This window comes from Papaver somniferum, chromosome 7 (genome assembly GCF_003573695.1).
Source record: "Papaver somniferum cultivar HN1 chromosome 7, ASM357369v1, whole genome shotgun sequence".
NCBI classification, from domain to species: domain Eukaryota; kingdom Viridiplantae; phylum Streptophyta; class Magnoliopsida; order Ranunculales; family Papaveraceae; genus Papaver; species Papaver somniferum.
This window is the reverse complement of record NC_039364.1, coordinates 79,724,590-79,738,494: the sequence shown is the minus strand read 5'-3', so window position 1 is coordinate 79,738,494 and position 13,905 is coordinate 79,724,590. Positions and strand designations below refer to the sequence as shown.

General features: G+C 33.6%; 2 protein-coding genes across 2 annotated transcripts; one reads left to right on the top strand and one right to left on the bottom strand.

Moving 5' to 3' along the window:
* The first annotated feature begins 904 nt into the window (after window positions 1-904).
* LOC113294817 lies at window positions 905-1,677 on the top strand. Its single transcript, XM_026543191.1, has 2 exons — window positions 905-1,609; window positions 1,660-1,677. The coding sequence occupies exons 1-2, from the start codon at window positions 905-907 to the stop codon at window positions 1,675-1,677; spliced, it is 723 nt and encodes a 240-aa protein (XP_026398976.1).
* Window positions 1,678-5,730: 4,053 nt separating this feature from the next.
* LOC113292762 (zinc finger protein 1-like) lies at window positions 5,731-7,148 on the bottom strand. The gene has a single exon (XM_026541628.1). The coding sequence runs from the start codon at window positions 6,468-6,470 to the stop codon at window positions 5,883-5,885; it is 588 nt and encodes a 195-aa protein (XP_026397413.1). The 5' UTR covers window positions 6,471-7,148; the 3' UTR covers window positions 5,731-5,882.
* Between the last annotated feature and the right edge of the window lie 6,757 nt (window positions 7,149-13,905).

Below are 13,905 nucleotides of genomic sequence, written 5' to 3'. Positions count from 1 at the left end.
ATTAGCAAAAATTTCTGAACTAATTAAGGTAATGGTGATAATCGAAGAGCTAGAGGAGATGGACTACATTACAAACAATGAAGATCTGGAGGTATTGGAGTTCATTACGAACAATGAAGAGCTGGAGGAGATTGAACTCATTACGAATAGCGAGGATCTAAAGGAGATGGAGTTCAGCATGAACAATGAAGAGGTGGAGGATATGGATTTTAATATGAACAATGAAGGGATGGAGGAGATGGAGTTCAGTATGAACCATGAAGAGATGGAGGAGATGGATTCAAACTCTTGTTTTCCAGGAACAGTCGCGGATTCTGTCTTACAAACAAATCTTGAACAAACAACAACACTTGCCACAGAATCAAGTATTGCCACCAGAAACAAGAAAGAGCTGACAGATGAACAACGGCTATCTATTTTTCATTTCTTATTAAAGGATATCAACAAGGAAAGACTTCGAAAGGGCTCGGTTCCAAGGGCAGCACAACTATTTTCAGTATCAGAATCGACAGTAAAGCGTACATGGAGATGAGGAAAAGAGTGTGAAGCAAATAATATACCTGTTGACATGTCTTCAAGAAAACCAACCAGAGTTGGTCGTAAAGCTAAGGAGGTTTATTTGAGCAAGATCATGGAAATACCGTTGCGACAGCGCACAAACTTAAGGTCCCTTGCTGAAGCTCTAGACATGCCCCTGTCAACTGTACATAGACAGGTCAAGAAATGAGCGATTAGAAAACATACGAATGCAATAAAACCATCCTTCACAGTTGACATTAAGAAAAAACGGTTGGAGTTTTGTTTGGAAATGCTAGAGCCAAGCCAAAACAAGGATACTTTGATGGTCAAGGACATGCATAATGTGATACACATCGACGAGAAGTGGTTTTTCATGACTAAAACCATGGAAAATTACTACCTTCATCCGGAAGAAACCGAACCCCATCGTACATGTCAAAGCAAGAGATACATTACAAAGTTAATGTTCTTGGCAGCAGTAAATCGTCCTAGATTTGATGAATTCAGAAATGAAATCTTCGATGGGAAATTAAGCATATTTCCCTTCATTACTAAGGAGGCAGCAAAGCGAACAAGCAAGAATCGTCCAGCTGGAACACTTGAAGATAAACCCATTACAGTGAATACAGACGTGGTAAGAGATTGTTTAATTGAGAAACTACTGCCAGCAATTCGGGAGAAGTGGCAAAATTATAACGGGGAAACAATATATATTCAGCAAGATAATGCAAAACCACATATCAAGTTGAATGATGAAAAATTCTTAAGAGAAGCGGCAAAAGATGGCTTTGATATTAGGCTGAGATTCCAACCTTCACAAATTCCCGACATGAACGTTCTAGACCTTGGGTTCTTTATGTCTATACAATCTCTACAACACCAAGAGGCTCCCACTACAGTTGCTGAGCTTTTATTGGCCGTGAACAAGGCTTTCAACGAGTTAAACTCACAAACTCTGAATGATGTATTCCTCTCATTACAACTATGCATGGTAGAGGTGATAAAGATTCGTGATGGAAACAACTATAAGTTGAAGCATATGGGGAAAAAACGATTAGCACGCATTGGTGAGCTGCCTAAACAAATCGAAGTTGGTACTGATCTAGTGAGGAAAGCAACACATTACCTCTCACTTTTAAGATATTTCTGCAAAGATGAGAAAACTGTTGGAGGAATTCATGGCAATGATGTCATTGTGTAGTTTCTGCAACAAGCCTTCCTGCTGCTAACATAGTTTCTCCAGCAAGAAAACGCGAATAATTTTATCTACAAATGCAAACAGTCACAATAAGCTGACCATTTTCTTAGTCATGAAAAGTACATTGTGTTAGTAATTTCATGTAATTTTACTATGGTTTCACTTTTCTCCGTATGAAACCTTTACTCCAAAGCATATGTAGTTTTCTACTTACCATGCAACACAAATTAATTTGTCCAAAGCATAGATTAATGACGATAGCGTATAGACAGATAGGTTCCTAGAAGAACAGTAAATAAATGCGCATATGCAGTGACTGGACATAGTCAACAGTTATATCTCTAGTCAGAGGATCAATAACAAATGCAGTAAGCATAGAGAGAAAAACTGTATTTGCAACCCAGACGCCCATTGGGTTCAACAACAACATTTGCAAGAAGCAATGCCAATAGAACAACAAACCCAATAGCCCTAAAAGCCATCAACCAAGCAGGACGAAGATCTTTCAAACACGGCCAATTGTTTGCATATTTATAAAAAGTTCAATTAAAAAAATAACATAACCAATCTTCATTACACATTCATGAACAAGTTATCACACTAACCGACACCAATATCTTCAAACAACTATCCAAGAAAAATCTTAAAACAAGAACGATCATTAACAAAATTTCCTAGCTAGAGCAGGATGTACAGACTGATTACTAGCGCATTTCACCCCATTCAACATACTTCCCAGTCAACATTGCATCTTAGCAGGTTTTTATAATAGCTTTCTACAAAGATCACCTCACCTTAAGCTTACTGTTATAAATATGGCTACTAAATTTTAACTCAATAAGTAAGAATGTTTACAGATACTCCCATTAAAACCACCCCCATTAGTTCGAAAGAGTAGGTCAATATAGTGTTATCTACTCAAATAGATATATCAATCCATGACTACTAGTCTCACCTTGATCAATTTTACAGTTTCTACGATCAATTTGCGATTGCTTCATATATTAAAGAATCCAGAATGGAGCTATGTTCACTAGTATGGAAAACGTAACAACGGGGAGGAAACTCACATTAACTGAGATTCACAGAAGCCTGTATGAGATTAATTTCTCCATGTATGTTCTCTGGTATAAGTTCTTCCATGACCTACGAACGGAGTCGCTACCTATAAAAGGGATAAAACCCAGATGGCGAAATTAGTTATTAGTTCACCACTTAAAAATTCAGTATTTTAGCCTATAAAGTTTATAAATAAATCCGCATAGTTCCATTGTGAAATATATACCTCTGGTTCCCAAACCCAAACCCAAGATAGTTTTGTTCCTATTAACCAATTCATCGAGTTTAACATACTTCTCATTGTTCATACAAATGGGTTGATCTATTCCTCTTTGACAGACAACTAAGACAAGAAAGAAGTCTATCTAATGAATAATGAAAACCCAAATACCTCCGATAGCAACCTCATAGAAATGTCAGATACACAATTTAAGGCTCATATATGCTGTTGAATACTACTCCAAACATACTAGAGAAATGAATAAGCATATCATCGATCTAATTGTATCTTCAATCAAAAATTTATCTTTCTGATTTACAGGAAATCAACAAAACCAAACACTCTAATTTCTAATTAACATATCAAAATGAAAAATGAAGCAAAAATGGAAATTTTAATCTAAACCCTATATCAGATTCAATTTAAAATTTTGGAAGATTTATTCATAAAATCAAAAACCCACAAATAATATGTTAGGTTTATACCAAAAATGCAATCTTTTTTATCAGATTCAATTAAAAATTCAAGTTAGGAAATACTCACACCGAGAAGACGAAGATGAAGGTGATTCTGGTTATCATGGTAGAAGAATAAGTTTCGTTTTGAAGTCTCGTTTGATGATTGATGAGAATAAGAGGTTTCATTCGGTGGTGGTGGTGGTGGTGGTGGTGATATGACGGCAGAGAGATGGAGAGTGAGACTGGGAAAATAAATGAATGGAAAAATGAGAAGAGTGAGACGGAAAGAACGAGTGTTAATTTAAGGAAAAGGGTAATATTGGAAATTCATCTTGTTTAATTGAGATGGGTTATTTATTTATGGAACAAAAATTAAAACCAAGTAAGTCATCTAATTAGGAACGAAGGGAGTATATATGCAAACCCCCGAGTCCATAATCCAACAAGTTTTTCTTATTTATTTGAACTTTGATATAATAATTTCGAATGCTTCAATCGAAGATAGAAACCAGACAGGCTAGTTTGGTATTGTTGTGAATTTTAGAAAAGCGTTTTTCTGTTGTGTTGTGCTGTGTGTTGCTGTGCTGTGGAAATAAATTGGCATGACGTTTGGTAAACTATAATTTAAAAAGCACTGTGTAATTAACAAACTGTAAATTCGGTTTGGTAAACTGGCATTTGAAAGTGCTGGTGAGTAGTTAATAACGAAAATAGACATATTTCAAAAATTAGTTTTAAATAGAATTTTATTATAATAAGTTATATTTCTAATTTTAATGTATTTAATATATTTAATAAAACGTAAGTAATATTTATCTTATTATTTTATTTAATTATTTTTATTATTTAATAAAAAAAATTATGATTATGGTTTGCTTAGAAAATATTATTTATTTTAATATTGATTAAATATTTATTATTTTAAATAATAATTTTTAATAATGATTATATTTATTATTTTATATAAAAATGAAAAAAAAAAAATTAGAAATATAATGTTAAATGTACAATGTTTGAGGGTAAAACTTGTCTTTATAATAAATTAACAAGATTACAATAGAGAATCAATTAAATCGAATTATGTGGCTCCACAGCTTCTGCTTTTCCAACCTTTAAAAGCTAGTGCTTGCTTTTGGTTGAAAAAAAGCAAACCCAAACGGGCTATAATTTAGCATGACTGTTGGCTTTTGAAGTTCTGCGCAGAAACATGCCTAAACTTCATTTGATCAAATATCTGAATAATCTCCAGATATGCGTAAACCCTTGAGGTAAATCAAGTAGGCATAGAACTGTTAAGCAAGTTGCATAACATTCAATTCAAACCCCAAATGGATACCCATCGGAATAGGTAAGACTTAGGCATAGGATAGCCTAGCTAGAATTTGCAGTGGCTTAGTCGCATAGTGACTTCACTTTTATGTGGCGGCTTCGTAGGACATTGTAATATAACTAACCCTGCAAAGACATTGGGTTCATTTATATTTCTACATGAGGGAGGATCCATGGACACTATTCCTACTTTCACATTATTCTTTTTCTCAAATACAATGTGCTAAATTGTACCTTTTTGTCCACTAATAAGATGCAACAGTCGAAAGACTCCAGACAACTAAGCTACGCAAGATTGGTGAACAACACAAACAACAACAAACACAACACAACCTGTAACAATAACAAAAACAAAAACAGCAAAAACAATTAACAAAGAAGAAAGAGGCTACGTACCCATATATATTCAGCTCCTTTTCTCCCTCAAGGTAAAAAGGAAAAAAATATTAAATTTTGTCATACCGAAAACACACCTTATACTAATTCAAAAGTATCCATGGCTGAAATTGATTGGTAATGTTTCTTTTTTTTTTTTGAAGTTGGTAATGTTTCTTTTTGAAGTTAGGGTTCGACCGATATTGCACAACTAGATTCATGGATAAGTGTGGACCCAAATAAAAGACTGTTCAAGAATAAAATGCAAGACAAGGGATGAGAATTAATGAGAGTGCTGATTGACATTTGACCAGTACACAGTTACAAAATTTCAGCTCCACAAGCCACTTGAAAATGTTTAATGGAAAAAACTCTTACTAGAAAAACCACGAAAAACATAATGTATATGCATCTTTCAGGAAATAAAAAGAAAAAAGAACTCCACATACACCATGTTGAATCAAAATTGAAAAAAGAAAATAGAAGAGAGATGGAAAAGGCTTTCAAATGGAAAGAAGGCAGGTAATTAAGTAATTAGTTAACTAAACAGTAATCAAGATATTAATTAATTGAAGTACATAAACTAATTAATGAAAGGTTACAGGGACCTATTTTTTGTTTTGTTTTTCTCTTGGAACAATACTTTTACACCTTTCAATTCTTCAAGAAGAAAAATTAACAAGAAAGATTTGGAAAATAATCATTAAAGTTAATACTTATAATATCAGAGTTTAAGTGATAAATCAAGCTGATTGAAGTCTTCTTGATACTGATGAATATTTTCTCTCGATGATCGATAACTATTTGGCCAAGAACCATCTCCTTGATGATTATGACCATTTAAACTTCCATAACCAATAATGTCATGATTATCACTCCTTCCATATCCTAAAATTTCGTGATGTTCTTCACTAAACCTACTGTTTTGGTGTTGATATTCAAATCCCGACATTGAAGAGGATTGATGATTATGCATTTGTCCGCCATGACTATTGAAAGACGATGACCCTCCACCATGTGGTCTAACCATCGAAGCTAACTGACGACTTCTTTTCGCTAAGCTTCTTTCGAGTTTATGAGCATTTTGATGACCACCTAAAGCTTGCGAACTATAAAACTTTCTTTGACAATAGTTACAAGAGAAAACTCGAGGTTGATTATTGTTGTCAACGCCACCATAATGATGATTTATCGATGATGAAGACGAGTAGTACTGTTGTTCGTGTTGCTGTTGTTCCAGAAGCATTCCGAGGTTCATGTGATCCTGATTAGACATGGTTAAACCAAGAGAAGTATTTGGCTGAAATTCCATATATATATATATATATATGGTCGTAATAAGATATATATAATTACTACTTGTTTCAGTAACTGTTTGTATGTAGCTAGCTCCTTATTCTCTTTCAGCAACCCTTACTTGTCTTAGTTAAAGCTAAGAGAGAACCCACTTGAGATAGAGAGGGAGGGAGAAAGAAAGAAAGACGGGTTATATATGTGAATTGCAAGTAAGAAAAGTTGGACGATCAAAAGAAAAATTAAAGACCTATCGAGCCAGACAGTACTAGTAAATTTCAGTAGTAGTATGAATAATTTAGAGAGAGTGCGTGAGAGATCAAGGCATATAACAAAACAAGTTAACTGGAGGAGTAATTGAAAGGGGTAGATTAAAGCTTGCTAGCAGAGAATAGAAGATAAGACAAGATGAAAGAAGAAGAAACGATTGGTTTAGTAGAATTGATGATCAAAAATGAAAGAAGAGAAAGGCTGAGGTGCTTTGCATTATATGATGATGATGATGATATCATTCATATACACTTACCAGTATCTCTTTTAAACCACAAACGCGGATGGAGAGGGAGAGAGAGGGAGAGAGAGAGAGAGAGAGAGAGAGAGAGAGAGAGAGAGAGAGAGAGATGAGGTAAGAATCAAGATATAAGAATTGCGATGATGAAAGAAGAGAGTGGTGAATTTAAGAGAGAATAGGGAGAGACATAAACCTGGCAAAAATCTGTAGGGAATCGAAGCTCTGTCCCCTCCATTTATGGCACCATTCTAGCCCCGGTTGTCGGTTCATCTAAATGTTTCAATGGTATTTTATGTAATAAACTACATTTCAGGGTTCTTAATACTTTAAGGTTACCCACTGGTGCATGTGAGACTACTGTGTGACCCATATCACCAGCATACCTAAAAAAAAATCTTTTCAAATTCATGTCCAGCCTACACATTATATGCGAAAATTACCGTATTATATACTTAGGCTCATTGACTTAAAAGTTCTTTAGTGGTGTTAATGGGTAGCGGGAACCGATACAATTTTACCGGCTGTTAATTTACAGGGCGTTAGTCAATTGAGAATTTTAGGAAATTTTAAAGACATGTCAAATTTCTTATTAGTCGATAGGGAGTCTTTGTAAATGTTTGAGAGTTTCTGTTATTGCACAGTGATTTTCTAAAAGTGTATAGAATTCTCTGTTATTGGATAATGACTTTCTGAAAGACTTTTAAGTGAAATATACCATAAAAGACTTAAACAAAGTCTCTCCAAAATAGGTGATATTTGGAGAGACTTTAGGATATTTAAAAAAATAAAATAAATAAACATATTGTTATAAACGTGTAATTATGTTAAGAATATTTAAGGCAAATCTCGTTTATTACTGGGACGCCCGTGTGTTTAGTTCTATTGTACACATCTAATAAGATTTCTCTCCTTCTTCGTCTCTACTTTGTGTCTTTTCTTCTCTATTTTCTAGTTTCACAACACGTTATCAGCAAGCTCTACTCTAGGCTAAAATCAATCCAAAGCCGAAAGCCGAGAAACGGTTAAAGTATTAGTATTATTTACTTCATGTTTATGTTTACATCTGGTGATTCTGATCTGATCCCTTATGAATCAAACTTTAAATGCGCATAAGATATCATGAGTTTTTATCATGTTTCACTACTGATGCTTATTTTTGTCTCTATGTTAATTGACCAGGCACTGGACTAGTAAATAAGCCATCTTTGTTCTCAAGACTATGGGCACATTATTTAATGTGTACATGAGTAAAGGACGTCAAACGATATTCCTGAAAAACACCGAACGCACAAGTATTTGATTATTCTAGATGGTTCTTTTCTTTTCCTTATGTTATTGGATTGGATGGATGAATTTTTGATTTATACTTTTTACAACGGGTGATCGACTTTGAGTTCGTTTGTCCTTTCTTCTCTAATTTCTTTATAGAGAAAGAAAAAAAATAATCATCCAAAGATGGTTTACGGTTTCTATTCTTTTAATGAAATCGTGATCATAAAAACTTGGTGTTGTCGTAATTTATTTATTTTTTACGATAACTAATCACGTGCATGGTTGGAAAACCTAAGGCCAGTTAAATTTGGTATCCTTATTCTCTATAAAAGGATCATGTGATTTATCCATATGGTTTCAATATCTTTTTTACAAGAAACTATTAATCAACCACAACGGGGATTACCCCTTTGCGATGACTATAACAACAATATCTTTTTATTTTGTCGATACAATTTTGATAAATCGTAAAAACCAATTGGTGTCAGTTTTTCTCTATCGTTTTTATAAGATAAGAAAAAACAAATTGGCATATCTTTCATATTTTTTTTCCAATATATATGGTTGATTTTTCGTCGATTCTTATAAAGTGACAATGTCTTTCAAAGTAAATCTCTACCACCAAAATTGTGTTGCACTTGTAGTTGCAAGCCATATTAACAATGTCAATCGTTATTTCGTGAATAAAATTTCTATCTCACTAATAAGAAATCTTTAGGATGGGGATCTCTTCGGTTTTAACCAAACGAGATGGGAGACACTTGTTTCTATTTATTTTTACAAGAAACAATTTCATTGGATTCTTCTGCTATGAAACCAATAACAATAATGATTTCTTTATTTTCTCAAAAAGAATCATATAAGCCAATTTATTTCGTTTTTCCCTATCGATCCTAATGGGATATATAAAGTATCTTTATTAGGTACTGAACATCGCAAACACCAAACAGAATTGCTGCGTTCTCAAGGGATATTTAGCAATTTTTTCTCTCCTCATGGTAAATCTCTAAAAATTTGAAATCATTCCACTTGTAGCTGGAATACGGTTGGACACTAAAGATCAATGGGTGCGTATCCGGCTTGTTAGCTTATATTATTAGTTCCTATAGTGACTAAATTGATCTTGAATTTATTTATTTTATTCTTTTTGAAAAAGAAAGTGTCCATAATCTCATTCTGAAACATTATCTCATTGGCCATACATGTCATCAAATTATTTGGAGATTTATTTACATATTTTATATGTTTTGGTTGTAACCAATAAAACCTATGGTTGATGTTAAATTTGTATGTCAAAGACTACAATTTTATTTTTTTAGGACATTTTTTTATGACTCTAGAAATCATTATCTACAGTCCAACTGGTGTTGTTAAAATCCAGAAATTATTATGAGTATATGTCCTCGATTTAATCGGATAATACTCAACGAAACTTGTTTTCGTATATGAGATGAAAATATTTCCGCCATAATCAGGGGGGACTATACACTGCCAGACGTTGGTATTCATTAACTTAAAAGTTATATCAATTTTTCTCCCACCATAATCAAATTGATAAAAGTTGTCATTATATAATTGGCGTGAATGTCTCATTTTGCTTTTATATAAGCTTATTGCCTTTTGAAAAGGCAAGCTCAATCACATCTAGCAAGCATGTAGCATTTTTATATAGGCTACAGATAGCTTCAACAGAGTCTATCATAATACGATTCACATTCTCAAAATTCATATCTCCTCATTTGAAGAATAAGAGATTATAACGCCCGTGGGCACTGGTACCAGTAAATTTTGAATTTTACAAAGCATGCATACATTTGAGAATTATGTGTGATCGTAGACGGCTATAAATTGTCGAATATTCATTTATATTAGCTTTTGAAATTATAAATGATGGTGGTTGACCTCTGCAGAGGAATATCGACAAATGTGATTGGTTGGCATATAATTCATATTAGATTGGATTATTCTAATTTCTCGATTAACGCGACTTTGGATCCAAGACTTAACACCTCAAAATTTCCAAGCCTATTTACTTACAGGTCGGTGTCGTCATAATGCGCTATAGGAGAAATTTGTTCATTGCAAAAACGATTTGAGGGTTTTATTTTTCTCAGACCCTAGGATTGATTGAATAATATTTTGTTCTCTGTATAATGCATTTGGCGTGGTAGTCTTTGAAGGACTGGTTTAGCACTCACACAAGAAATGTGGTATGGAACATATTAAAATTTGTAATCCTTATAGGATTCGATTATGACAGGTTGAACAATCCTCTATGTGTTTTTAGAAATTCGATACAAAAGCAAGAATCCGAATTAATTAGTTGATGCTATCAACTTTATGGATCTCTTGAGGAGTCCTTAAAAACACAGAAATCCACGCTTTAGCAGCATAATTTCTATTTTCTTTTCTTTCTTAAATCTGCAGTTAGAATTATGCTAGCTTAAACTCGTCTTTGATATAGACTGGAGTTATGATTTTGATGCTTATTTTTTATAATACTCATATAGTTGAGTTAGCATTCATAATCGTCAAAAGTTGTACTCTTTTTCCTTCGTTTCAGGTTTTTCCAATGTGGTTTTCCTGACAAGGTTTTTAACGAGGCAACATCTCTGACGTTTAAACTTCTTTTAATGTTGATATTTATGCTCTTTTTCCTTTGTACAAATTTCTTCCCATTGGGTTTTACTGGCAAGGTTTTGGTGAGGAAATTTAATTCAACATGGTGGTCATCCAAGGGGGAGTTGTATCAATTTAAGCTATTTAGTGGATTCTCACCATTAACTAGGTCATTTTGTTTGACCAAATCAACATAGCAAGCCCTCGGGAATTTGAATGTCTATACGGTATGAAAAAATATAGTTTTGACCACTTATGGTAATTTATCTACATCTTGCCACTTTGTTGAAGAAACTACATCAACAACTTCTGCAAATCATCTCGGGAAGCTAGCAATCCATGACACAATTTATCAATATGTTGAAGGAGAATGTAGACTCTGTAAAAGCATTAATAGAAGACAATACTACTTGTGCAACACAAAAGAAGACTTCATCAACTATCTGATATCTTCATGCAAGCACAAAAATCATCTGCATTCAAGAAATCGTTCATCGAAATTTGGAAGTCTCGACTCAAAGATTTGCAAGCCAAGATTTAACTGAGTACTTATCAGGGGGAGTATCAAATTAGAAGGTATTTTACTGGACTATCACGTTGTACTCTTTTTCCTTCATCAAGGTTTTTCCCATTGGGTTTTCCTTTTCAAGGTTTTAATGAGGCAACATTTACGTGTCCAAATCTTTTCTAAGTTTTCTCAATTGTACTCTTTTCCCTTCGATCAAGTTTTGTCCTTTAGGAATTTCCTGACAAGGTTTTAACGAGGCAATTAGCTTAGACACAATGTCATCAGGGGGAGTGTTATAAACGTGTAATTATGTTAAGAATATCTAGGGAAAATCTCGTTTATTAATGGGATGCCCTTGTGTCTAGCCTAAAAATAGAGACTCTAATGTCAGTCTATTGTACACATCTAATAAGATTTTCTCTCCTTCTTCGTCTCTACTTTGTGTCTTTCCTTCTCTATTTTCTAGTTTCACAACACATATAAATTTTTTATTATTATGCGAGATCTCAACCCGTGCATTATGTTCGTGTTCAATTTGGTTTAATTTTCGGTTGAAAAAATAATCACAAGTTCTATTAGACACGCGTAAATTTATAATTTTTCATTGATTATATTCTTCTTCTTTTTTAATTAAATCTATGAATTATTTATTATATATTAATTTTATAAATAATTTTTGAATTTCTTTTCTTCTTATCTGATGTATTTAAGGTAAAATTCCTATATATTTTTTTGTCTCAATGACTCTCTGAGAATTCCTAAAAATTACTTAAAAAATCTCCCAAAATCAATAGACTTACAGAGAGTCTCACCAAATCTTTTACAAAAAAAATTCTCTCGACATCTCTAAAAAATCCCAATTAACTAAAGCACTATTAATACCCAACCGGTAGAATTGTTTAGGAACGGTTAATATTCAGTTCCTAAACGGTGTACTCACCGGGTACCAGAAGTCAAATCCATATTTATAGTTTGAGTTTCGCCCCTCTTATATATGACTACTACTATACAGGAAATACAAGAACCGTTAGAGATGGCTTAGGCTGTGCATCCTGTCGTTAGATGCAGAAGCCAAAGCTTGCATAGAAACTCTCAAGTTGATTGATAGATTGGCGCTGAGGCACTGTGATATACAAAAATAACTGCAAAAACCTTGTTAAAATTTTGATCGGTGGTTCGGAAGATGCTGATGGCTTAACCTGGGACATAATAGTATGCAAATATGTAGAAGTTTGTTTAGAAGTAGTAGCTCTTGTAATTTTAATTATTAAATAAAAACATTTATTTATGTTGTAGATAAAATACCTAATCGGATATGTTTTCTTTTTTCTTTTTTCTTTTTCTGATAATCTTCTTGACAATGAAAAGTCCCCCTTTTCCGCGATAGGTTTGTCGAGCCATTAGGTTTGTTTTTCTTTTTTAGGTTTGATTGATGGAAGGGTTATTAATGGAGAAGAACAATTAAGGTTAGAGCAGAAGAGAAGAGACGAAAGAAATGATTTTGATTTTAGTTTTTTATTGATTATATTAAAATAGTAAATGGCATTTTAGACTTTTCAGTGATAAAAGGACACCCCCTAACCAATTAGGTGTATATTAGAATAATGGGTGAAGTCCCTCTAATGGATTCAACAACCCCTATAATAGGTTCCAAAAAGATGAAACCAATGCTCTTAAGTGTAAACATTCTCTCTTATTGTAATAATTTCCAAGAACGGGCACCTAGCTCAGCTGGTCATCCCTGTTTCCCATAGTTTCATACGCTCCAGGAGGTGTCAGGTTCGAGTCCCCAATGGCGTAATATTGCAGGAATTAACATGGAAGGTAGAGTTAGCTTGCCCCCCTTGTAACACAATCTCAACCCCCATCCGCTTCGGCTCCCTTGGCTAGGTTACCCATGAGGCTCGCTAGTAGGCTAGCACAGCAACCTGTTCAATTAATGTAGTAGTACGTTGTTGGAGCTTAGCTTGTTAGGTTTCCAACTAGTTAATGTAAATACACTTTATCTAATATTAAATAATAATAATAATATATAAGCACAAATCTATCTAATTTGATCTCAAATTTATTTATCAAGCGTTGAACCTTTTTCTAGCACATCCAAGCTTCTAAATCCAAACTGACGTCGACCAAATCAACCGGATTGAAATAAATTAGGCTTAAACTAAAATAAATAAGATGAAGACAATATCCTTTCGAAAATTATTCTTTTCTCAAAAATCAACGGGTTTCGGATCAACCATAGCTTACTTTGAAATAAATTAGACTTAGACTAAAATAACCTCGCGTTTTTAGGGGCCACCCGAAAGGATTTAGGGGCCATCAATTTATACCCAGCCAAAGAATCTAGTTAAGGGGTACCCTATATGATATTGAAATTACATAAATGCCCTTCAGGTAAAACTGTATAAAAACCAAATCAAAAAAAATTCTACTCATTTCAACTCTTCTTCTTCTTCTTCCAGTTTCATATTATCTTCCGATTGTGGAAGAAAAAAAAAACTTTCCCTCGTTCTTGTGTTCAACCGAAACATCGCCGCGAAT

Bases quoted from the DNA above. Each gene is read 5' to 3' on its own strand.
- LOC113292762 (XM_026541628.1), bottom strand. From the start codon at position 6,470: ATGGAATTTCAGCCAAATACTTCTCTTGGTTTAACCATGTCTAATCAG.
- LOC113294817 (XM_026543191.1), top strand. From the start codon at position 905: ATGGAAAATTACTACCTTCATCCGGAAGAAACCGAACCCCATCGTACA.